Source organism: Leptidea sinapis, chromosome 2, assembly GCF_905404315.1.
Source record: "Leptidea sinapis chromosome 2, ilLepSina1.1, whole genome shotgun sequence".
Classification (NCBI taxonomy): domain Eukaryota; kingdom Metazoa; phylum Arthropoda; class Insecta; order Lepidoptera; family Pieridae; genus Leptidea; species Leptidea sinapis.
Genome location: NC_066266.1, coordinates 1427917 through 1455851, shown reverse-complemented (window position 1 = coordinate 1455851; position 27935 = coordinate 1427917). Strand labels below are relative to the sequence as shown.

Below are 27935 nucleotides of genomic sequence, written 5' to 3'. Positions count from 1 at the left end.
CGCTCATGTAAAATTACGTGAATCGGGCCGCAGTTCAGTTAGTCATTATCAGAATCTTAGCTATTCAGTTTAGGTACCTTAAATGAACTGCATCGGAATTGAATCGCTAATTGAAAGTTGATGGTAGCCCTTCAGATCATGTTAACAAAGAAGTAATAACTAATCAACGTTATAATTGTGTTAGTTTTATTTTTTTATTATACTGATTAGCGCATTTGTTTACATGACCAACTAACGTCACAACTGAAAAATAACATGGCGACAAACGTTTTCATCAAGTTACGCATAAAATTTAAATTTAGCCTTTTATACTTACGTTAAATTTTTTAATTTACAATCAAAACAAACGTGTTTTCTAAAAGGATAGTGCTATCTAATCGTAATCTAAAAAAAATATAAAATTTTAAGTAAATAATTGAAATTTTTAAATTTTCTAGCAAACTAATTATATATTTAGCAAACAAAATTTTAATCTCCTGTGTCACATAAGACTGCACGGTGTCAGAGCCTACGCTAGCGTGCGTCTACTAGATTTCTTATAGGTTGCTCGGAAATGATATTATTATGGAAAATTGATTTATTTAGGTGAATTATGCATTTTATCATTTAATAATTTTTTCATATATATATTACGGTAAAGTAGTTCTACCCGTGTGTTTATTGAATGTCGCTATTTTTAACTGAGTTCAAAAAGGAGGAGGTTCTCAATTCGTCGGTATTTTTTTTATGTTTGTTGCCTCAAAACTTTCGACTGGGTGGAACCGATTTTGATAATTCATTTTTTATTTGAAAGCTGGTGCTTCCCGTGTTCCTGTGTTTCATTGTAATTTGTTCCAGATCTGACAATGGCATCCATGAGAAAACCATAAAAGTCTTTAAATTTGCTATACATACGTATAGCAAAGTGGATGATAAATTTTCGATTAACTCAATATCGCGCCAACCGATTTCGATGATTCTGTTTTTTATTGGAAAGGATATACTTCAAAGATAGTTTGGTGAGTGTTTGGTTAGGTTCTGATTACGGAATCCATGAGAAAGTAACGGAACTCTTTAATTATTACGGCCGAATCTTTTTTATGCTATAGCATATCTACACATATTTAGACAATTTATTAGTTAGTGTACTTCTAATTCACTAAAAATCATAAAATAAAAAAAAATTACATAAAAACAACCGACTTCAAAAACACTATTCCAATACAATAGATATAATGTACACTAAAAAGTATAAAAATAATTGCGTAATTGTCAACACATTTGTCAGTGTACAATCTAATTAATTAATCTAATTCTAGTTACGATTATTGTAATTTTTGGAGTCGGTGTCATCGAGGTTAGGATTGTTACAACATACATAGTTATAGGTGAGATGTGCTAGGTGAGTCGTGAGGAGGTGAGAGACGAGAGCGGGTCGCGGAGGAAGGACACCGATTCCAAAAATTACAATAATCTTAACTAGAATTAGATTAATTAATTAGATTGTAGAAAAATACGCAATTATTTTTATACTTTTTTATACTATACTATACTATGTGGAGGGCAAAGCCAAATTGGCTTCGAAGAAGCTGGGCGTCATCAATAGAGCACGGTAATACTTCAAGCCGGCTCATATTCTAGCGCTCTTCAAAGCGCAGGTCCGGCCACACATGGAGTATTGCTGTCATCTCTGGTATGGCGCACCCCAGTATCAGCTCGATCCATTTGACCGCGTGCAACGCAGAGCAGCTCGAATTGTCGGGGACTCAGTGCTCTGTGAACGGCTGGATCACTTGGCGTTGCGTAGAGACGTCGCTTCATTGTGTGCCTTCTACCGCATTTATCACGGGGAGTGTTCCGAAGAGCTGTTCAACCTGGTTCCTGCCGCCGAATTCCACCTTCGCACGACACGCCACAAATTAGGATATCATCCCTATCATCTGGATGTGTGGCGGTCCTCCACAGCGTCGTTTTCAAGAAGCTTTCTTCCACGGACTACAAAGCTGTGGAATGAGCTTCCTTGTGCGGTGTTTCCGAGACGATACGACATGGGTACCTTCAAAAAAAGCGCGTACACCTTCCTTAAAGGCCGGCAACGCTCTTGTGATTTCTCTGGTGTTGCAAGAGAATGTGGGCGGCAGTGATCACTTAACACCAGGTGACCCGTACGCTCGTTTGTCCTCCTATTCCATAAAAAAAATACTGTACTATTGTTTTGGAATAGTGTTTTTGAAGTCGGTTGTTTTTTTGTTAAAAAATTTTTTTACCACACTGTATAAAGAGATAGATATATTCAGACAATTATTGTATTATAGTCAGCCAGTAATAGCTAGCGAAACAAAGCATGTCCGTGGCGTGACATTAAAACATAATAGGAAGTTGAGTTGAAACTATGATTATCCTTATCCTATACTACATTGCCTATTGCTATCACCTCCCTGCAGTAAAAATTTTAAAAGCTTCATGAATATTGGCTCTGGCACACCAAGAGGATCATCAGTTCATCAATGACCGACAGTATGGATTTGTTGGCATTCAGTAGCGGCGTTGGGATATGGCGAGTAACTAGGCACTTTTTTTATGAAAATTATAAAAGGTTCGAGACAAGCAGAACGTTCAGCTGACGGTAATTGATACGCCCTGCCCATTACAATGCAGTACCGCTCAGGGTTCTTGAGAAACCCAAAAAGCGGCATGAGCGGCACTACAATTGCGCTCGTCACCTTGAGACGTAACATGTTAAGTCTCATTTGGCCTGTAATTTCAGCTTAGCTACGGCGCCCTTCACACCGAAACACAGTAATGTTTACACATTACTGCTTCACGGTAGAAATGGGCACTTATTTCCACGTACAACAATACTCTAGCATGAACTTCGTTGTGTAGTGTTTTCAGATCGATACGACATGGGTACTTTAAAAAAAGCGCGTACACTTTTCTAAACAGCAAAACTCCTATGATTATTAAGTTGGAGAATGAAATGAAAAACTGTGGGCAGCGGTGATCACTTAACATCAAGGTCCCATTCGCCCGTTTGTCACTCTTCCACAAAAAATAGGCCCAACGTATCAACCTAGCTAGTGAAAATGGACTTACGTGTACAAGCCTTCAGCTGGCACCTGCCACACTTGAATCCCAGTGTAAGGCGGCGACTGTACCACGGATACATGTACCGGGGTATTGTTGTAGGCTATGTCGCACAGCGTCTGGTTAGGCCCCTGACGTCCATACGCGCCGCAAGTCGTGAAGCGATACACTGTATGCAACATTATATCTTAATGGATTAAAATATTTAAGCCTGGCTACGATTTGGTGATTTCTTTGGGGAAATAAAAGGATTTGCCTGTGCAATAACTGATGATGTTATCAAGACGAATAACTACCGGAAATACATCATGAAAGATGGCACAGTAGACATGTTATGTCGGGCGTGCCACCATCCTCGTGAGTCCATCAGACATATTATTTCTAGTTGTTCACCAGTTGACTCCATTGGCATTGTATTTGCACAGATACAACCAAGTCAGGATTATCCATCAGCAACTTGCCCTTCGATACAATATTGTGCATTTTGAAGTCCCGTATTACAAGTATACTCTGGAGCCAGTTCTGGAAAACAGCCGTGCCAAGCTCTCCTGGGGCCGATATATGGAAAAATCTTGAAAACCCAATAATTATCAGCGGCACTACAATTGCGCTCGTCAGCTTAAGACATAAGATGTTAAGTCTCATTTGCCAAGTAATTTCACTAGCTACGGCAACCCTCAGACCGAAACACAGTAATGTTTACACATTACTGCTTCGTAAATAGGTGCCGTTGTGGTACCCATAATCTAGCCGGCTTCCTGTGTAAATTTATATGGCAAACCAGGCCAACAGTTATCAACTTTACCTGTAGCGTCCTCAAAATCTGCATGAGGCGTGGTTTTTTCTTCAAATGCAGGGTCGTAATAATTGTAATCTCCCAATTCAGTCGCGTTTATATTGAGGCCGAAACATTCTGGAGCCATAGAGAAATCGTCAATGGCCGAGTCTGAGTATATTCTCATGCCCATCCTTGTCTTGAAGAGAAAGTAATACCTGAAATGAATTTATTGAATAACAAAGCAATTCGCCAACACTTGATAAAAAGATGAGGTTTACGAACAATTTGGTATTGATATCCTGCTTTAGAATTTTAATAAGTAAGTAAGTCTACGGAATGTTCTTAGATTTATTTCAATCCATCTATGCCGTGTGCGATCACATGTTAGTATTTTGTTTGGTTTGGTTAGTGTTTTATTAATGTTACAGATTAGACTCTTCTATAATATATAGCTGTAGATTGATTTAATTCAGATCTACCAGTGGCTTACCCACACAAAATTTTGTATTCTCAAAAATCCTGAGTGGCACTACATTGTAACGAGGAGGTCGTGTCACTACCGTGAGGCGAAATGTTTCAAAAATGTTTCAATTATATAGAGGACGCGGGACACGAACCCTTACCACCTCGTACCAACTGAGCCAAGCCAAACAGTTGATAACTTGCTCAACCCCAATAATTGCATATTTGAAAATTTACTTGAGATGTCGCTCTTTCAAATCAAGTAATGGAGGCATATCACATAAAAATAACTGTTTAATTGAGAAATGAAAAACAGTAACTAACGAAAGTAAATAATAAAAGCCCACGATAGTTAGTGAGAATGGTAAATACATAAACCCACACACATTTTAAAAACTAAATTATTAAAGTTCTAGATATTAACGATATGACTAGAAGATTACCTGCTTGTAATATTCGGTAGGAATATTGATGCCCTGTACCAATTTTCACCCTTGTCCTTGGTCGAAAACCATAATGACGTGGTGATGTTACCACGTGAAGTAAGTTCTACCACATCAACGCTCAAGGAACCATAGTTACGACCGTTTTGCTGGTAGTAGAAGCGAATCTGTGGGGAAAATATAGATATTGTAGCAAATCTTTATACTAGTGGACCTAGTATAGTGTCTTGCGGAAACCCTGATAATAGCACTTAGGAGCTTGGGTTTATCCTTCTGCAAATGGGACGTAACATCAATTATGAGGTGTATCAAAAGGTTTAAGGAATAGTAATTAATTTTACAAATCGTTATGTATAACAAGGCTTTGAAATATTATGATCCATATTATAATTAGGTAAGCATAATGCGATAAGGACAAAAATTATTTAATGAAATAAAAGTTTTACTTTAAAAATAATACTCACCATGCAGCAATTATAATACTGCGATGATATATTCCCATGAACCTTTGGTGGAGGATTAAAAACCACAGTTTTCATGACAGCACTTGAAGCAAAATCGGCTCTTTCCTTATTAGGCCCAGTCACGTTCATGTTGACGAAGAAATAATAGCCAATGCAGACTGACAAAGAATAGTTTTTATGCGAAGGTGATAAGGGTATCATTGGGTTCACTGTTGTATAGTGGGCCATTGGTGGCCCGCAGGTATGGTCATAGTTTGGACCCGTTTTGTCAGTTGGGGTTGGTCCGCTGTGACGAGACCACTTCAGGATTGGCCTGAAAAAAGAACTTTTTAAACAACAAAGTCCTATTTATTTTTGGATTGCAGCTTAAAATTTAAATTGCTAAGTTATTTCCAATGTTAAAATAAAGGTTCCGTAGCAGCAATTAACATAATATAAAAGTTCTTGTAGTTCGTTCAAAGTTCGTTGTAACTTTGATCGATGTATTAATATTTATTTGTGTACTTTTTTAAATTAAATTATTCGTTCAAACCAATTATCGGTGGAAGTTTGCATGGTAATGTATATCAAATATTTTTTTTAGTTTTATCATTCCCTTTTTTAGAAGTTACAGAGGAGGCGATACATTTTTCCAGTTTCGAAACTCCACTACTCTCGCGCAAACTGTTCAGTTTCTCAATATCAGTTTTGAAGACCTATCCATAGATACACAGATACGCGTATGGGTTTGATGAAAAAAATTTTTTAGTTTCAGTTCTAAGTATGGGGAACCCCCAAAATTAATTATTTTTTTCTATTTTTATGTGTAAATCTTAATAATCTTAATGCGGTTTACAGAATACGCCTACTAACCAAGTTTCAAAAGTATAGTTTTTACAGTTTCGGAAAAAAGTGGCTGTGACATACGGACAGGCAGACAGACATGACGAATCCAAAAGGGTTCCGGTTTTTGCCATTTGGCTACGGAACCCTAAAAACCAACATGTAGCTCTTTGTCGCGGCCGGGTGTTTTAGGTGAACACATAATAAATAGTACATTGTAATCCAATGGTGGAAAGTACGTTATTGCAAAATAGCTGCCATTAACAAGGCCGAGCCGAAGGTGTGGTTAATGTCACAAGTTCAAAATAGTATTCGAAACGGAAATAATGTAAGCAATTCACTTTAAAATGGAGGTGCTTTCTCCCCGCGAAATAATTCACAGTCCTCACACAACGTATCGATTTTTTTACTCTTTAGTTGCAGATTGGTCAAATTTAACTTTGCATTTGGAAGATAAATATGTAGACTGATTTTATTATTTCTGGACTACCTCCTACTATAAAAGCTGATAACATTCATGATATTCTTGGAACCCCTTCTTGTGTTACTTGTCCCTACTTTATTTTTTATCATTGAACTTGGTTTTTAGTTCTGATTTTGATCATTGCACTCAGAAACAATAATTCGGATACATAGTTTGAAAAACATCACGTATCACTTGGACCTATGTTTTGGTATCTGTGGCGGCCACAATAGATATTTTCTTTTGAAGCTAATAGAGCAAGAGCCCGTGAACCCCAGACCTACGTTATTTTATAAAAGCTGAAAGTTTGTCAGCGCATTATGGACCATTATTGAGTTTGCGTTACAGTGGCTTTGGAAGTTAAACGGTACTAAAGATAAAAAATAATAAAGAGCCATTTTTCGGTATTACCGTCAGAATATTATTAAAAATCACGTTGTTCATTGCCAGACACTTAACATCGTGGCAAACCCTTGCCAGACACACAAAATGTTCATGAAATTATAATTTTACTTACGTCATAGTATAAAAGCTGATTTTTTTATATAATACTTGGGTAATAAGTAGATGATGTTTCCTCATTAGTCAGACACTTTTGATAGTTCCTTTCAGACAGAAGACAAACTTTCAGCTTTTATAAAATAACGTAGGTCTGGGGTTCACGGGCTCTTAGACAATAAGCTTTTACACGGACTTTCCGGCAGATCGCTGCGCGGGCTCGCTAACCGACACAAGCGTCAGATTTTAGCGTTACACGAGAGCTTGAGATTTAGGACCGTCACACGATATATTATATTTACAGAGTGGCATTTCGGTAGGACAGTTCTTTAAGTAGCAGTTTTTACCTCGCGAGCTTATATTTGTACTGTAATACAAAAACATATACTTACTGAGGAACATCTTCAAACCCACAGGTGTCTTGTTCAAAGTTGCAGTATGATCCAAATGGCATTTTATCTGCGAAACATCAAACCTATTACATAATTCTGCTAAACACTGGAGGTTAGTGGTATCAATTTGAACCAAATTCTTCAGACCACTTCTCAACACAACTTAACTCCAGAGGCACAGAATATATTATATTACTAATAATAGCAGGGGCCACGTCTAACAATGCAGGTTGCGCAAACATTAGCAGCTTCATACTCTAGAATGTACAGTCATTGACAATTAAATACTGCATTGCGGAGCTTAAAGATCTCCATTATTCACAATCAACTATGGGTATCCAACACCGTTAAACGAAAGAACCGGTTAAAATATAATTTAAAACCATGTTTCATTGATTTTTTTACAAGTTCACTAAACTTAAACAAGACGTTCTTATTTTGTCATCAGTATAGTAAAAATATATTCATTTTGTATTGGTCACTTGATACAGAAGAAAAATAATTCAATTTCACGTAATTTCTATAATATTAACCGTTTCATATTATATATTATCTGATTCATTGATTTTTAAATTAAAAAGAAACTACGTTTAAAAAACCGACTTCAAAAACTAAAAAGTATAAAATAACTTAATACAAATTTAATTTAATACACCTCTTATGCAAACCTAATACCTACTTATAAATACTTTTACTATCAATAAAATGCTATAATTTGTATGTGCTACCTATTGATAGGCTTGGCCTGGGCCTTAACTCAAGATGGGTTGGCAAAAAGCGTAAATAATTTAGTAAAATTAATATTTTTTCATTAAATATCAATGACGTTCTATACATGTGGATTGTGGACGTATCATTCGCAGTCTGATAGCGGAACAGCAAAAGTGTTCTTAAACATAATATGTAAGCATCATTTTCTTCTTAATCATGGGTCAACTGTGTGTCAGTCAAAAAGTATAGTAGTAGTAGTTATTGTGCTATAAAAAAGTGCTCAAGTAATACGTTAACGATACGAAAAAAAGATGGTGTGACTTATCACCGGTAAGTTTATTGTATTCATATAAAATGGGTTGGCAAAAAGCGTCATTATAAGTCAGTAAAAAGAATATTTTTTTTATTAAATATTACAATTAGACGTTCAATATGGTTAAACACAAATCTCTTTATCTCCCGCTTGTCAGAATGAGACAGATGAAAGGACCCGAAAAGCACACAGTCAGAAATGAAAACTATACAGTCGCTCTTTTTTAAAAGCCCAGTGAACAATTAATAGCAATATTGTATTTTGTGTATGGAAAGTCATTGCCGATAGTCACGTTTTTTAAAGTACTTAGAACAATATTGTATTCTGTGCACAGAAAGTCATTGCCAGTGAATATGAACGGCTTACAAGAACGTGAACAATTACAAATTAGTGCTATTTACACGGTATCACAGACGTATCGTAACCTAGTGATAATTGATACTTAGCGAACAGATTAAGCTCTGCAGCATATGCGGTTAAGAAAATAAGACTACTTATTGACATAGAAACGGCCAGAATAGTATATTTTAGCTACTTCCACATCAATATGAGCTATGGTATTCTTTTATGGGGTAATGTTGCCGAGATCAATACAATATTTATGCTACAGAAGAGAGTTAGAACCATGGATAACATGGGATCCAAAATGTTCTTAAAAGAATAAATTTAAAGAAATAGGTATTATGACAGTCCCCTCACAATACATTTACGAGAATTTGATGTTTGTACATAGGAATAGAAACAATTTTACAAAATTAAGGGATTTACATAGGATTAATACTAGAAATAAGGGTAAAATTGCCATGCCTGCCACATGATTCCATAAAGTCAATAACTCTTTTAAATGTCAATGTATTCGTTTCTATAATAAACTCCCCGAACAGATAGCTGGCTATAAATAAATTCAAAGCCTACACAAAAAGTAAATTTAGTAGCAAAGGCTCTTACAATATCCAAGGCTTTTTAAATGATAAAGCAGCCTGGAATTGAATTGCTCTACTTAAGTGCTTGTTGTATTTGTTTTAAGTGATTTTAATTAATAATAATATAATATAGTGATACATGCCCTGCTATAGTGCCCCAAACTAGGCGTAGCCTGTACTATGGGTGCAAGACAACGATATATTTAATACAATATACTTACTAAAACATACATAAATACAAATACACATCCCTGACTAGGAAATAAACATTCATATCCATCATATAAATGTCTGCACCTACCGGGATTCGAACCCGGGACCTCTAGCTCAGACGTCAGGGTCACAGGGTTGTTGGATGTTTTTTTATTTTATTTGATTTCTTTTTGATTTGTTATGGGATGAGAATACCAAATTCGCAAAGACTTCATGCATGAGACTCGTCTAAATACGATTACCAATTTGCAATGGCTGGCATCGGTACAATCGCAGATGGTGCGGGAAGGAAGGGTACGCCGGTTTGGATTATTACCGCACACCATTGATGCTCTTTTTAATAGCCAAGCTTACATTATTTATACGTCTACATATACTGTGACAGCTGTGAAAACCTCGAAAACAATTGAGGCTGGTAGTTAACCTCTATTTTGAACAATGCACGCACACTAACACAAAGAAACATACAAATAGTGAGTAAGATGTAGCTTATCCCTCACACTAAACTAATAAACCTGGCCTGTTTTCATCGGTGTAATCGGTCATGTGAGTAGCCAAGGTCCACTATCTGATTAATTACTCATAATATAGTACTTTCTTGGAAATAATAAATACTGGACGCACAGTAAGTTCTGATGCTTCTAAAGCTAAGTTTGGCTAAAGTTTAGTTAAAACTTACCACAATTCTGATTCTCATCGAATCCATTATCACAGTCGTTCACCAGGTCGCAAACTTGTTGTAACTTGATGCAAGACTCCTTCTACAAATAACTTAGATTTAAGGTCACAATAAACTTAACTGAAAAGAGAGGGCATGGACAAGAAAACTATTAAAACACAGTCATTCTAATGAAATGGTTTCTACTTATTTATTTTCACAGCATCATGATGTGCGGTATTTTACTGTGGGGTCATGCTGCTGACATTGATATAGTGTTTGCTCTGCAAAAAAGAGCTGTTCGTGCTATATATCAGCTTGGTTATAGACAGCCACTGAAATAAAAATTCAAAGAAATAAATATTCTGTGACGTTCACAAAAACCGTCAACTTTCAGCACTAAACAGTGATTTTCATTATTATATATAGCACTAGATATAAGGGATTGCTTGTAACTTATTATTCTAGTAGCTTCATAAGATACATAATAGCTTTAAGGGTAAAAGTGTACACTTTTATAATAGAGTCCCAGTCATTGTTCAGGCATTATCTATAAATAAATTTAAATATTTTATTAAAAAATGACGCTGTCGTAAATCCTATTAGTCCACAGTTGAATACCTAAGTGATCGGACAGCCTGGGACCAGATAATGATTATTTTATAGCAATAACAATGACAGTACAATATTGAATATTTTATTGAAAAGAGCGGGAAAGAGAGTTCCTGGCACCGCTTCTTCTCTTTCAGAGCGCCATTTGTTTCCAAAGCGGTGGTAGTGTTAGAAATAACACCATAAAGAACTCAAAAGTAATCAATTTTGACAAAATATATGCCTCTTATCGTTATCAATTTCATAACCACTCAGGGGCGTATCTGCCGTATCAATTATACGCGGCTCCTGGGCCACGGGGGCCCCCGACCTGCGTAAGCAAAGATTAATAAAAACTTCCAATTTTTTTCGGAAATGACAAAAGTCAAAAAAGGTTAATAAACTAAGTCATCATCATCAATAAATGATTTGATGAATCAGTTTGGCGAAAAAAAGGTAAGGAGAGTGTATACATTTATTTAGTTTGAATTATTTGAAAAAAAATTGGAAAAAGTGACAAATAGATAATTATGATGAATAAATTTTGATAAGAATTCTTTACCCTTCATAAGGGTAAACCAAACAGATTAGCATAAAAGGCAAGCTACGCCAGTGTTACCACTTTAACCATGTCCCCTAATTCATGTCAGTCAAAAGATTTGTTATGGTAACACCTGCCTATTTTTATGATATCCTAGTACAGATGACATGGCACAAATGTATCAAGATACCATTCACAAAAAGTATAGTGAACCCTTAACAACACCATGTTCAATAACCAAGAATGGTCCTTCCAGCAAGACTCGGCGGCGGTTCTTGGTTGGAAACGAACACTTCGGACTTCATCAGAGCTGAAGATTAGCCGTCGACTAGTCCCGATCTTAATCTTATTGTTATGATTTTATTATTATTAGATTATGATTGGCAGATTTTCCCAAGGAAAGAGTGCGTTTTAGTATTTATGGTAAGACTCGGAATGATGCTGCATCTTCGTTACACATGTTTTTCTCTCTTGCACTATTTGTTTGTCCATACGCACGTATAGTCTAAGTCTATGCTCCGACGTGTAGTTTCTGCCCTGTGCTTCCCGGGGGAATAAAAAGAATAGCGAAGTCCCAGGCCGAGGATATCGTAAGAGGCGATTAATGTGCATTTACCAGTGGGAGGACCCTTTGCACAGAATGCGGGCTAGATTATGGGTACCACAACGGCGCCTTTTTCTGCCGTGAAGAAGTAATGTGTCAGCATTAATGTGTTTCGGTCCAAAGGGCGCCGTAGCTAGTGAAATTACTGGACAAATGAGACTTAACATCTTATGCCCCAAGTGTGATGAACGCAATAGTCGTGCCGTTCAGAATTTTTCCAAGAATCCTGAGCGGCACTACATTGTATCAGTTACCATCAGCTAAACGACCTGCTCGTCTCGTCCCTTATTGCCCTAAAAATCTATTATGCTTTTCTTACCTTCATAATACTGCATTTGAACTGTCCAAATTGGCACTCGCCATTGAAGACGGGTGGCTCAGGCAAACACTCCAACATGCGTATGTTGTCGATAGCAATATGTGGCAATAGTTGTTCCATGTTTACGTAATTCGGTCGGGTTATCTCGATTATGATACGCACTTCTTGTTGCACTTTGCCGATCATGAATCTAATGGGCTGCCAGCTGAAATAATATATAAAATTAATTGCTATTTTATTATACAGTTTGCGTAACCTGTGTGGGTTAGGTTGGGTTGCATCATTTTAGCTGTTACATATTTAAGTCAAATTTAACGTTAACAGTAACGCTGACTTCAATTCAATATCGAATATTTATTTGAATTTTTTGATAGGTTGCTATATAGCTGTTTAACATTGACCATAGCTTTAACCGGCCAAAATTGAACGGTTACGATTAACAGTAAAAGTTATGACATGATCTAGAAATTGTCAAATGACGCAACTTGTTTTTTGCAAGTTTGTTATTGCTAAAGTTTGTTGCTACAACCCAGCCTTCAGACAGATAGATTGAGGAACTATGTATTAAGGCGAGGTTTTCCCAACACTTTAGGTAAAAATTGCGCGATCATTAGATTCGATAGGTACGCATGGACACGGGCGTCGGGCATGGCTGAGAACGAACCGAGCGATGCGGGTCAACGACCGCCGACCCAGAAAGACCGCGTAATATTTTTTAAAACTTACAGTTGTGCTAGAGTACGGAATTACTGTGATAATATTTTTTATGCATTTTTAAAGTAAATCTTTTTTATCGACGTATGAGAGAAATGTTATATTACGCGCAAAATTATGATTTCAACATTATGGATATCGTATCCGAGATTCTCGAAGGTGCAGAGAACTACACGATTATGCTATATATTGCTGAATTCATAATTTTTTTGCGGCGGCCATCTTCGATTTCAAATATGATCACACAATCGTTCTCTGCACCCTCGAGAACCTCGAACACGATATCCATATTGCTGAAATCATAATTTTGTGCGGCGGCCATCTTGGATTTCAAAAATGATCACAAAATCGTTCTCTGCACCCTCGAGAACCTCGGACACGATATCCATATTGCTGAAATCATAATTTTGTGCGGCGGCCATCTTGGATTTCAAAAATGATCCCAAAATCGTTATCTGCACCCTTGAGAACCTCGGACACGATATCCATATTGCTGAAATCATAATTTTGTGCGGCGGCCATCTTGGATTTCAAAAATGATCACAAAATCGTTATCTGCACCCTCGAGGACCTCGGACACGATATCCATATTGATGAAATCATAATTTTGTGCGGCGGCCATCTTGGATTTCAAAAATTATCACAAAGTCGTTATCTGCACCCTCAAGAACGTCGGACACAATATCCATATTGCTGAAATTATAATTATGTGCGGCGGTCATCTTGGATTTATCTAACTTCCCTAAAGTACATATATACAAAAATCCCGCGTTGCATAATATTCAAAATAATATTACGTAAATTTTATTTTAATACTTTCCGACTTACATTTACCTATATATTTCAACAAATACGCTGTCGCATCATTATTTTCTACTATGATTCCCGCTTTGTACTTGTTTGCTAAAATCTTACGTAATGTGAGCCCGAGAGATACGAACACAGTACATTCCTTGACAGTGGTCACAGGCGTACTGCTGGCTTGAGCGAGCATGCAACCAAGGTCGTCGTCGCGTTTGGTTTGTTACGAAAAGAAATAATATAAAATAATTCACAACGCGTATTGATAAATCCCACAATGAAAATTTATAAATACTAATAAACTATCGAATAAAATAAGTTTTGTGTTTATAGCTATCATAGTTTTATGATAATATAAACAATTCAAATAAAAAAGACTATTTTTCAAAAAATAAATCTATCGAGATTTTTTTTCGTAATCGTGTTTTCGTAACAGCGATAATTTTGATAATGAAATGAAGATAAACATGTCAAAAAATTGGAACCGTAGTATTTGTAGAAGTATTTAAAGTAGATTTTTAAAAATGTTACTTTTTAGGACTATAGCGCCTTAAGAAAGTATTAGCAGGGTAAGGCTTTAATTATATATATATATATGGGCAAGATGCTTTTGTTATTCTTCCAGCCCGAGAGAAATTACTTTTAATATGACATTTATAAATGTTAATTTTTTGTCTTCTCCCACCCCCGTCATACTTCTTCGATCCCCTCCCCCTACGTATTACGTTGTTTTTGGATGGCGGCTAGCCGCTCCACTAGTGCGTTAAATAAAAAAAGATGGCGTGACGCGAATGTAAAAGATAAGTTACGAGCAAGCGCGATGAAAACAAACTTACACTTCAAAGTTGTTGCCGGCGAACTCCTGAAGTATCCACTGGACTTCAGACAGCGTCGACTCGGAGACAAGTCTGATGCTTGCGTTTTGCATTTTGCTTTGATGCATTCTGACTTCGAACTAAAAGAAATTATAAATGTCATAATATGTATTTGATATTTTTGCTTGGGCACGGGGTAGGACTGGGCACTGGTGTGGGGCGCGACTTGCGTCGACACTCCAGTTCCTTCTAAAGTCCAAGTTATGTCAGTTGATGCTGGCGCTGCTTCTTCGACTGCCCAAGACAGCAAGCGTCGCAAATATGTTGGTCTCAGTGAGTCTTACATCTTTTCACGTTTGGTGTCGAGCCACTTGGCCCCTGGGGCCAGAGGCGTGGAGAATGTACATAATACTACATACGCGCCTCAATAGGGCTACTGAAAACCCAAGCACTGGCAGTTATGTCGCTCAACGGATCAGCATAGCTATCCAATGCGGAAATGTTGCCAGTATTCTTGGTACACTTCCCCGTAATGATAGTTTTAATTTTTGTAATCAAACGAGCGTGTGAGCGTTTTAGGTGAGTCTACGAACATGGTATCAACTTGGATACACTATGCCAGGAAACTCATTTCACAGTTAGGTCATGCTAAATAGAAGGTCAATTCCTTTGTTCGGCCAATAAACACCTGCAATGCTGTCTTAACGTTGTTCTTAGTTGACAAAAAAACTTGGTATAAAATAGAACAGCACAGCTAAACCTTGATATACAAAACAAATATTTATAGGTTTATTTTATTTTAATCACAAACTCAATAACGCAAAACCGTAGCAACAATATCGGCTGGAATTAAACACGATGTACCGTTGTATATGGTGAGGGGCCCTGTTTCCGAAAATAGACTCATTGGGTCGATTTTGCCCACCTATGTCCAGAAGTTCAGAACTTTCCTGAGATATGAGATGTTTTTGATGGAAATGTTTTTTAAAGTTTGTCTTGCACAAACGACTCCTGTAGTAACAGAAGAATTAAAGGAGCGTCGTCGTTGTTGCGTAGCTACTGTACTTCTCAGAGCAACCTCATATTTTCGAGTATGTATGCCCATTGCTCGGGAACTCTGTATGTTCTAGGATTATATGAGTGACTATTTGGTCCTCGACCAGGTAGCCTTAGCACTGGGAGCTCTCCATTACACAGATTTTGAAAAGATGTGTGATAAGTGGTTGGTCCGTTTGCAATTGCCGTAACAAATATGCCGTCGGTACTATGCGCTGGAGGCGAAAGAGAGGTGTCGCACGGGGCTGTTAGGGACGAGTCTGCTCGTTGTATGTCTGCGGTTCCCATAATATTTAGTTCCCAATATGGGACGTTTAACACTTTAGATGTTAAAAAGCATGTACAGGTTTTACGCTACCAGAGTCGGAGAATCCCTCCTCCTCTCGCTTGGGCCGCCCGTCATATTCTGGGAAGGGCACAAAAACGCGCATGTTGAAGTCAAACGAGGCTTATTAATAAAATAATAAACGAATCCTCTGTTGAAAAGTGGAATGGGGTAAATTGAACCTTGTCTAAATAAACCCCAATAAGACTCACGTATACTCAAGTAAACCACAGCAATACCACAAAAAAACCCAATTGTCGTATCACCGCTCTTCGACATCACTTCGCTTAAAGCGTCGCCTAGTCTCGGAATACTGGCTCTCGAAATCTCGAACGATTGCCAATTCCACGGTCACCTGGAGGGCAAAGCCAATACGACATGGATACCTTCAAAAAGAGCACGTACGCCTTCCTTAAAGGCCGGCAGCACTCCTGTGATTCCTCTGGTGTTGCAAGATAATGTAGACGGCGGTGATCACTTAACACGGGGGAAAAAAGATATTTTACGCCGAAATGCAGCGTTTCAACTACGTCAAAACATGCATGTATACTAAAATTACTAATTGAAGTGAAGGATACCACGTCAGGTTTTTTGTTAACAGTACCCTTAATCTCATCATAGTAGGAATCAATGGTATAAAATAAATAAATCAAATTAAAAAATAGCACACACTTAAACTTTTGAGGTAATAAAATTTAATTAATATCATTTTACTATTTTTCCCATTGTACGTTAACGTTTCGTCCAATCATATTAGGTGTGAAGTTGATTTTACTTTTCAAATGATCTCTCTTTCGGTTTATAATCATAGAACCTAACATAATATGTAATTTTAAAATTATAGTGACAATGTGGATTCAATGGTCCCTACCGACACCCTGTTTAGTTCTTCTGTCCATTGAACCTTCATCATTTCTACATATTTTGCGTTGTGGGTGTGTGAGTGACCCCGCATGCCCCGCCAGTCGGCCGAGCCACTTGTATGGAGCTGACTATTTCTATAAGTTGTGGAAATTGTCGGGACAAAAACGAGATATGTAGCAATACGGGATGGGATTTTTAAATACGGTGAATATCCCGTCTATACGGTATGTATGGCAACTCTATCTATATCTCGATGCCGTATCGCCGATATCCTCTTTACTTTATCACATACCTTACAAAATTCTCGCAATCCTCTGAAGGGCGGAGACTTGATTACCATGTTGTCCATCGTTGGATCCACAGGCAAGTAGAGGAAATGTCCTGAAATAGAATTGAAACTTTAAAAATTTTTTAATGGAAACGGAGGACAAACGAGCGTACGGGTCGTCTGATGTTAACTTTTATGGAGACTATACTACTCCACAATAGTGTATAATCTCCGTAGTTTTGCTAATTCTAAGTTTTGTTTATGATACATACATCATTAAAAGGCGAATACATATAATCTAAACAAATTTACAATAACTGCAAATATCCCCAGTGGTATAAACTGCCTCTTATCAAAATCTTAAAGGAAAAAACAAATTTCGCAAAAAATTCAGTAATTATGGCAATCTTTCTGATTTAAATTCATACGTCACTTTAAGAGATTGTGCTGTTGGAGAATGGAGCTTGAAATGTTTGAAGATTACATTAATAAAATTGAGACTAATATATGCCAAATTCCTTGGTCATTCTGGTCGTACATGAAGTCGAAGAGGAGCTCAAAGAACTACCCCGCTGTATTTACATACTTGGACCGACACTCAAATAATGATGAGGAGATTTGTAAAATGTTTGAAGATTTTTTTGATTCAAACTTTCCCAGCAACTCAGTTTCCGTCAATGATAAAGAAAAAATAGTCGTCGTCGTATTTTGCTCAGTGATATTGCCCATGAAAAAATTCTTAAACTATTCAAATGGATATACAAATGATTTAAGTTTTCTTTAGTGTTAATTCCGCTCGTGACAGATTTTGGCGAGACAACACGTCCTGAGGATGCCTCGTGTAGAGGCGAAACACGTGTCGAATTGTTTTAAAAACAAATATTGGCGGAATTAACACTACAGAAAACTTTAATCATTTGTATAATTATGGATTTTCGCAAAGTAACGCCTAATTCAATAAATATTCAAATGGATCCAAATAAGTCTGCTGGTCCACCCTTACTAATCACCAGGTGCGCCAAATATCTCTGCACTCTCTTGACACTTCTTTACAGACGTTCCATAAATGAATGCATTTTAGCAGACGTCTGGAAGAAAGCTTTTATCACATCAACTCATAAAGTCCGAGTGGAAAACTGTAGACCAATTTCTAAATTACGTGTTTTTGCCGAATTTCTAGAAAAAAAACCATAAGCAACTTCAGTTTGCCCTAAATCACATATTTAGTGAAAATTAACATGGCTTAATTCAAGGAAGATCAACCAAATCGAATTTGTTTTTTGCCCTGTCTGTCGGAGCCTTCTTCTATTAGAATTGACCATTCTATTCTTCTTGACAAATTACTGCAAATAGGGATTTAAGGCAACTTATATCGATGGTTTTCAGCTTATATTACCAACAGATGTCAAGTTCTTGTTCTAAATAGTTTTAAATCTGCTACGATGTCTATTCCTCCAGGAGTCCCACAAGGATCCATTTGGGGCCCCCAAGGAGAGGCAACATACTCGAAATACAATCGGTAAAATGTAATTATAGACAGAACAGTTTTATTATTAGAGCATGCACACTTTATAATGATGTTAATAATGAATACAACCTTGACCTATTCAAGATCACATCACTTCAATTCGATTAAATTCAATTCAATATTCCAAAACAATAGATATCATATGCACTAAAAAGTATAAAAATAATTGCGTATTTTGATACAATTCTAGTGACGATTATTGTTATTTTTGGAGTCGAAGATTTATTTTTTGTACACTAACTAATAATTTGTCTAAATTTGATTGTGTAGATCTACTTAATTTAAGTAAGCGCATTGCAATTTGATAACAGACAGAAATTCTGTCACGGAACGCACCCTAAATGAGTTTCGTTGATCATTATATTCGACTACGACAATTTCTTGACCATAACGACGTTACGGTAGGTGACTCAATAATTATCCGGATAGCATAAAAAAGAATCGGCTGAGTATAGGTAATTTGCTCCTAAGAATTTAAGATTTCCGTTACTTACTACTAATACGTATATAATGTAAATTTAAAAAAGCAAATTTAAGACTTATGGTATTCTCATGGATGCCATTGTCAAATCTAGACCAAAGCGTGACTACACAGGAAACACCAGCTTTCAAATAAAAAAAGAATTATCAACATCGGTTCACTGTCAAAAGTTCTGAGGTGTTACCTCAGAACTTTTCACTTGGTGAACATAAAAAAACAGACCAAAAAAATTTCTAAAATCGGTTAATCATATAAATTATTTAATAAAAAGTAATAAAGAATAAACGGTATAAATATAAATTATCGTATGTTGGATGCATCAACCTTTAGAGCATGTATTTGTTTTTTGCGCTTACATTTATGGAAGGCGGCTTTAGTGCACTCGGTCCCTAAGAAAGGACATTACCTCCATTTACTCCAAGGTAATGTCGTAAAGTCGATCATCAACCGCCAGCTCCTGGGATACCTAGAGGAGCACTGCCTGTAGGTTTTCCATTAGGGTCACTCAGCTAGTGATGTTCTTGCATACCTCACCCATAAATAGGCGTAAGCGGTTGAGTCGAAGGGTGAGGCGTTGGCGGTGAGTTTGGACATAGCGAAGGCTTTCCATCAGGTGTGATATAAAGCACTTAAGTATAGAGAAACTGCCATCCTATGGGCTTCCCGAGAGGTTGTGCAAATGGGTCAGTAGCTTTTTGGCCGATCGAAGCATCAAGGTTGTTATCAACTGTGCACGCTCCGACTTAAAACCCATAAATTCTGGTGTCCCACAAGGCTGCGTCTCCTACACTGTTTCTTTATCAATGATATGCTACAAATCAAGAGTATTCATTGCAATGCAGACGACAGCACAAGGCATGCTTCCTACACCGGCCGTGCCAACATGTCCCGGGATAACGTTGACGAGAACCAGAATAAACTTGTGTCTGACATCGAGACAATGCTTTGCAGTCTCGGAATGGGCCGACAAAATTAAGTCCAATTCAACCTCAAGAAGACACAAGTTTGTGCGTTCACCACTAACAAGTCTCCCTCTGTCGTATCCCCTCGATTCGAGATCCCTCGTCTAACCGCCACAGCCTGTATTGGCGTACTTGGCGTCAATATATCGAGCGACGTTCAGTTCCATGGTCACTTGGAAGAGAAGGCCAAACCGGCCTCTAAATAACTTGGTGTACTCAGTAAGGCAAGACAGTACTTTACTTACTTTAAGCCACCGCCTGCAACTATATAAGGCGCAAATTCAGCCTCACATGGAGTACTGTCCTCACCTCTGATCGGCTTGTTTTTTTGGCATTGCGAAGAGATGTGGGTTCTCTCTGCATCTTCTACCGCATTTATCACGGGGAGTGCTCATAAGAGCTGTTCGGGTTGATTCCAGCGGTCGAATCCCACCACGTTGACATCTGACATTCCACAACCGCGCGTTTTGCAAGTAATTTCTTGCCTCGCACAGCTACTTTGTGGAATCAATTACCGGATGCGGTTTTCCCAAACCGATACGACTTAGCGATCTTCGAGAAAAGAGCATACTCCCACCTTAAGGGCCGGTTATCGCATTTCACATTTCTTGGCACCGTTGTTGCAAATGTCCATGGGCAGTTGCCTCACCTCTCCCCATCCCGTGAGCCTCTTGCCCGTTTCTACTCTCTTATATAAAAAATGCTGTGAAAATAACTGAAGTACACTAATCTAGCGGTAGCAACATTCGTGTACTCTGTAATCTTTCTAATGGCGTATGCCGCAGAGCTGAGTCTATCTGCTAGTTCGGAAATATGTGGACCCCACGGAAGCTTCACAAGTTCCAATCTCTGGTCATTTTTAAGTACGTTGGCTTGTACCTCCGCTGTGTTTGGTGTAATGAAATATAAACACTTTGTTTTTTTACTGTTTAAGTGCAGATTATTCGTCTCAAAATCAAAAATAAATCAAAATCATAAATAAATATTTCGTAGATAAATTGCATTACACTTTAAATATATCATTTTTTAAGGACCTCTCAAACCATGCACTATCTTTGAAAGTGCATTGTTCACCTCGTCATCAATATCTGCACATCGCTTCACTTTCAAAATAAGTGAAGTATCATCAGCAAACAATACAATCTCATGGCTGTCATCTACCACAAACAGTGAATCGTTGATGTATATAAGAAACAAGGAAGGACCGAGAATGGAACCTTGCGGAACAGTTTTTCCTACAGGCTTACTCGAAGACCGTTCGCGTTTACGTCAACTATCTAAATCTAAACAACTATCTCAAGAATTGGTTTCTTGGAGTGTCGATTACAGCATAGCGCAATGAAAATATTCCGACGCAAAAAATACAATACAAAAAGAAGAACTTAAGGAAAATTTTGAACCGAATAGAATATCTATATATAATTTAAAATATCCAATAAGAAATTTGGAATTTGCTTCCCAAAAGAAAGTTTGGAGTTAAAAATCTCTGAATTTTCAACGATAGCAAGATTCTGTTTTTAAAGAATTTGACAGAATTAGTATTTTTCTAAAACTTAAACCGAACAACTATTCAATTTAATATGTATATTTAATATGTATATTTTGAATAGATAAAAGAAAACCACATTAGCCACATAATCAAGACAAATATTGTACTATTGCTTACGCGTTTACAATCCTAATCCCTACTCAGTCCGCACCTTAATATGATTTTAAAAGATTTAGAGCTGTATTGAATTTATTAATTGTTATTAATTAATAATGCTTCCCAGGCGTCAAAGATTTGTTGAATTTGTCTAACACCCGCATAAATTGTTGATAAGCCCCTAGTAAAACCAAATATTGTATATTGTTCAATAATATAAAAAATGCATTTGTAGCTGCTGAAGCAAAAAATTTTACTAAAAACTTTGCTGTATTTCATGAGGTCAGGGAACACACCCTCATCTTTGCATTCGTTAAATATTATTGCTAATTCAGGTGCTACAATGTCAAGTATATACGGCCCCATAGATACTTTGAATTTTTTAGGTTTATTGATTTGAAGATTTTTAGTGTATACATAACATACTTAAATTTGAAATCAATGAAAGATATTGGTACGTGTAATTTAACCATATCCTGTGCTGCTTTTGGTGAAGAGTTTTGGTCTTTGGTCGTAATAATTGGGATTTCGGAGAATTTATCACATTCATTTGTAATTTATATTAAAGAACTTATAACGGCATTGATAATATTCAAACACATAGAAGTGTTACGGCAACTTGACATACCAGTTTCATTATTAATTATATTCCAAGTTGTTTTTTCTTTATTATTATTATTTTTAATTTTATCTGCAATGAAATGTGTCTCCGCTTCATGACAAACTACCTTCAAGAGCTTAGAGTATTTTTTACATATATGTTGAATTCTGGACTATTATTGTAATGTTTCTCATAATAAAGATCATGATATAAGCGTTTACGAATTAAGTGGATCCCCACTGTTGCTCAGTCATTAAAACAATGTTTGTTGTTTACTGTAATCGTTTTTACAGTAAAAATCCTGTCAAATTCCTTACAGAAGGAATAATTTAAGAGTAAGTTATAGTGAAAACTAGCACTTGCACTGCAGTGTAAAAATGGTTTGGTATTTTACAAATTATTTCTAAACCTTCGTCACCTTTTTGGTCTGTCAGACCCGCTCTTTACCATAGGCCCCGACTACATTCAACTTGCGCGCTAATTGTAGATTTATTTAAGATCTGTATTCCTGTGGTAATTATTCGTCTACGCCCTACGGAGTTATAAGGTCGACGTATTCAGCTTAAACATCACCTTTACTTTAGGATATTAGGCCGTTTGCCCTTTTCTATTACTTAATTATTTATATATAATTACCTACACATTACAGTTTACAAGAATGAAACAGATTTCATTTTATTTTTGTAATATTTTTTTTCTTCTTTGCACAGGAAGCTGACTAGATTTTGGGTACCACAACGGCGCCTATTTCTGCCGTGAACCAATAATGTAGAAACATTACTGTGTTTCGGTCTGAAATTATTGGGCAAACGATACTTAACATCTTATGTCTCAAGGTGACCAGCGCAATTGTAGTGCCGCTCAGAATTTTTGGGTTTTTCAAGAATCCTGAGCGGCACTGCATTGTAATGGCAGGGCGTATTAATAACCATCAGCTGAACATTCTACTCGTCTCCTCCCTTATTTTCATAAAAAAAGATCGCTCTTATTTTTACTTCATGATGCGATTAATTTAATTTAACTTTATTTAAGGATGTGATCAAATTTGTTTTGTGATAATTGTTATTGATATATTTTATTTCTATCAAATATTATTATGCTCAACAACGGACACGTCTTGGAGAGCTTAATGTATTACGCCTGTGAACAAATAAAGATCTTTCTTACTTACTTACATTACACGGCAATATTCTATCGGCTATAATTTACGAGTTTACTTGTTAAAATTCCATTCTTAAAATTTTTTGGTTGTAATCAACTAGATTTGCTTACGTGTTCCCTTTATTACCTATTTCTTTTTTATAGTAGTAATTTAGAAGTGTAAGGTCACACACTCGTAAGAACAAACGAAGAAATTATTCTTCGTATTATGAACAAAACAACACAGGCAGCAAATTAACTCATCCGTTCAAATTGTCTTTGCTTGGGCGTGCCGTCTGAATACAACCGGATGTGAAGTAATGAGGCACAATGATTTAATACAATTTTTATTGACTGCATGCTACGGCTGCATGGCCTCGACCCTTATACACTTTTATTCTATTAAACAGCTCATTAGCGAGCCTTTGTTGAGTAATATAATTGTCAATATAAAAATAAAGAAGTTCTTGGTGTGATTTACAGGATTATTAAGAGTTTATTCATTAGTTACATGTAGTTAAATGAATGTTAAACTTATACACATAAAAGGCATTTATTTTCTCAAAATTGATTTCTTTTTGAATTATCTTTGATGTCATTTCTAATATACTAGATACTACTACCGCTTCGGAAACAAATGGCCCTCTGTGAGAGAAGAAGCGGCGCAAGAAACTCTCTCAGCATTCTTTTTTTGCCCTCTTTTTAATAAAAGGTCATTGCTATTGCTATAAAATAATCATAATCTAGTCCCAGGCTGTCTGATTACTTTGATATTTAGCTGTGGAGTAATAGGATTTACGAAAGAGCCATTTTTTTTTCAATTTTACTAGTGGGAGGCTCCTTTGCACAGTATGCCGGCTGCATTATGGGTACCACAACGACGCCTATTTCTGCCGTGAAGCAGTAATGAGTAAGCATTACTGTGTTTCGTGAAGGGCGCCGTAGCTTGTGAAATTACTGGGCAAATGAGACTTAACGCAATTGTAGTGCCGCTCAGAATATTTGGGGTTTTTCAAGAATCCTGAGCGGCACTGCGTTGTAATGGGCAGGGCGTATCAATTACCATCAGCTGACTGCCCTGCTCGTCTCGTCCCTTATAAAAAAATCAAAATCGATGACAGTAACAATAGCTGATTAACTTTACTTTTCCATTTTGCTGTTTCTTCTTTCTCGCTCGCTTTGTTTGTCTGTCTATAAGCTAGTATATTATAAGTCTATGGAAACAAACTATCTATTTAAGTAGTAATATTACGGTGTAGCATGTGCTGGATTTTCCCCGTCTTCCGTTGAAAGTTTTCTTGATGGAGACGGCGGTTCCTTTAGCAGATCACACCGCACCGAACGCTAGTTCTTCTTTTATCAAGAAGCGGTCAGTCTATTTTCAAAATAATCATTTTCTTCCATCGTTAAATTTAAATTGTACTAGAAATTTTAGTAAATACTTTTCCGCTGAGCTACGGGTATTATTGACGGAGCTGTCGAAATTATCAATGCCTTGAAGTTTGAAAACTCTCGTCTTGTACGTCGAAGCGTTGCTACGCGACATTATCAAACATGTATACAAATAATTGACTTATTTATATCTTAATGTATTATAATCACTGATTCCTGAAATATATTATAGTAGAATGAAATAAAAAGTAAAAAACAGAATGAAAAAAGATAATATAAATTAAGTAATGTAAGAGCTCCTTGACCTTTCATTGATTTAGAAGCTGTTTGATTAGCAACAGTTGAAACGGACACGAAAATCAACTGACAAATAAAAAATATTGACATCCGCTTTTTGTGACATAATTAATTAAATATACGCGGCTGCGCCTTTCGACAAATTGTTAAAGACAGTATCAAAAAAAAAGACTTAAGAGTTGGTAATTAAAGTAAAACTGAACATAAGAATTAAATCTGCACATTACATAATAATTATACGTTCTAGAATTAAGAGTTTTTTCGAAACTTTATTTAAACTACCAGCACATTTTAATAGGATTATTATAGTTATAATTGTAATTAAATAGAACTGTTATTGTGAACTATATTTTAGCATTTTAATATATTTTTTTGTGTAAAATTGAGGGTAGTTTGCGTGTTTGTTTATAATTTTTGACTATCGAAGGCTGGCCAAGCTGCACTGGGACTTTTTCCTTTCAAAATGACGTCCTGTCCTATACCTTAAAAATTCGATACACCATTTACCCTATTTTAACTTAATTAAAAATAAAATTTTATCTTAATTTTGAAAATGACATCACACAGAAGCAGTCATATGAATTTTTTTGTTTTTCTCTTTGAAAATGATATAGATATTCTTACCATCCTTATTGCCGTCAGCATCCATAGTAGGTCCAGAGAACTTAAGTCCACGCGTCGTCTGATTCATAGTGACAATATCAGCAGCTGATACTACTTTGAAACCTAAGCCGTGGCTTGATATAGTACTGTTCCATTGCCACAGACACATATCGGCCGTACCATTAAGGTTTTCAAAGCTGCAGAACACCCCACTCACTTGCGAAACGTACATATTTCTATTAGTCGCCTCGTACGTTGGCTCTTCACGGCGCAACGTTTTTATTTTGTCAGCCAAGGAGTTTGTATCGTTGTCACTAAAAACTCTTTGGTTCACACTAACCGATCCTTCGTTATCGTTCATCATTTCATGGGTAAGTCGTGGGCTCTGAAGCATCGTACTTATATGTTGCTTCCCACGGCGCCTACTCTCAGTCCTGTTCATTAAGTTGGAGAGTTTCTTGAACGACCCACGCACAGGCTCGGGATATGCTGATCTGGCTTGATGTTCGCTCTTTGCAGCCATCGCCTTTTTCGTTTTGTCTTTTGCTTCAAAATCATATTGTTGGGTTTTTATAATCGCAACCACAACGACAATTAGGAAAAGTCTTACGTGCGCCATTAGTATTTGTCGTTCTTAAATTGATTTCGCTTGGGATCTGGTATTAACAGTGCACTTACAAAGGGACATTTTATATTTATTGTCGATAGATGGATACCGTATCCTCAATGCTGTGACATTTCATTGTGTATGCCGAAGGTTTGGAACATTGCCAAGTCAGAATGCTGTCCCGAAACATAAGCAATAAAAACATGAACATTTTTAACACTACACGACTGTTTTCACTTAATATTTCGACCAATTAATTGTCCTTCTAACATATCACTGAAAAAATGTCGTTATCAAATGGGTGACCACGTAATGACGCAAAAATATTGTCCCTTAGTCCCATCAGTCGTTAAAGTCTATATCACATAAGACAAACTGATACAAAATAAAATCTTTATAAAACATAATAATAAATGTCCGGGATTTATAACACACAATCCAAAAAATTACGTTTTAAATTGATATAATAAGGTACGTAGACTACTCCACTCCCGTGAACAGTGGCGCCTTACCGGGAATTTGTGGAACTATGCGGCCGTGGACCAAAATAATCATTACTTTTGCAAGATGCGATCTTATGAGCAGAGGGATGCTGCGCAGGTGACATCTCGATTCCCGGGCTTTCGCGCAGGACGTAACGCTTCGTCGGAAACCGGAAATGAAATCGGTCAAATCACTATCTTTATTCTACGTCTAGCGATTAAAATTGACACTTTTCTTTTGGCGAAGGAAGGTAATGCAGCGTAAATGAACCAATTAGGTATGATTGAGATGGGAATTTATATAAGGTGCAGAGTTGAGAAGAACTGGTGTATTACTAATTCACTCAGCTCTGATTTGGTTTGTGATTTCATGGAGCGACAGATCGTCGCTAGACGGATTTCTTAATAAGACTGTATTTCAAAGGATTTCCCTTTTCGTTATCTTCCAAGAACTTATGTGATAATTTTCTTTGATAAAAATGAGTTGTATGGATTTATATTTAGTAATTCCAATCATCATAAAATATAATACTATCGTGGTCTGTCGCTTGTGAAATACATACTATGTTCTAGTTAAATAAAAAATTTAATAACTGCCTAGCTAATTAGTACTTAAGCCCTACAGGTGGTTTGATTTCTATTCCTAATACCTAATTAGTATTACTCACGTACCTACTAATTGGATAAACCTACGTAAACAAAAAGTACTTTCAGATATTTTCAGAACCAAAATTAACTATTTTTATTATTTTCAAGGTCAGTTTTAGTGGTCTTCTACAAATCTAAGGAAGTAAATAATATATTCCTTCCTATTTGTTTGATTCCAGGTACATAAGACTTGTGAACCTAATGCCTACTTACGAGCAAAAACAAAATACAAATGACAGCTAGCTGTCGAAGGACGAATACTGATCGTTCAGAAAACATAGTTCAATTGCCAAATGCCAAAATGCAAAATTTGTAAATTTCATGTTATTTTAAATAAACCAAAATAAAATCTTTTTATGGATTTAGGATTAAAAAAACTTATTTCGTATATGATGATTAATAATATTTAGTTATTAACTGAGAATTTTGCTTATCTGTAATTGGA

At 36.5% G+C, this 27935-nt stretch overlaps 1 protein-coding gene across 1 annotated transcript in view; it reads right to left on the bottom strand.

Annotated features, from left to right (window-relative positions):
* Positions 1–26948, bottom strand: part of LOC126972129 (leukocyte tyrosine kinase receptor) — a 53196-nt gene extending 26248 nt beyond the window's left edge. Inside the window, exons 1-10 of the mRNA XM_050818725.1 lie at positions 25775–26948; positions 17129–17217; positions 14613–14731; positions 12262–12466; positions 10228–10309; positions 7389–7455; positions 5214–5526; positions 4750–4916; positions 3872–4059; positions 3076–3235 (exon numbers count right to left, since the gene is read on the bottom strand). Of these exons, the coding sequence (XP_050674682.1) occupies positions 3076–3235; positions 3872–4059; positions 4750–4916; positions 5214–5526; positions 7389–7455; positions 10228–10309; positions 12262–12466; positions 14613–14731; positions 17129–17217; positions 25775–26372 (1988 nt within the window). The 5' untranslated portion in view covers positions 26373–26948. The remainder of the gene's footprint in view (positions 1–3075; positions 3236–3871; positions 4060–4749; positions 4917–5213; positions 5527–7388; positions 7456–10227; positions 10310–12261; positions 12467–14612; positions 14732–17128; positions 17218–25774) is intronic.
* Positions 26949–27935: the final 987 nt, after the last annotated feature.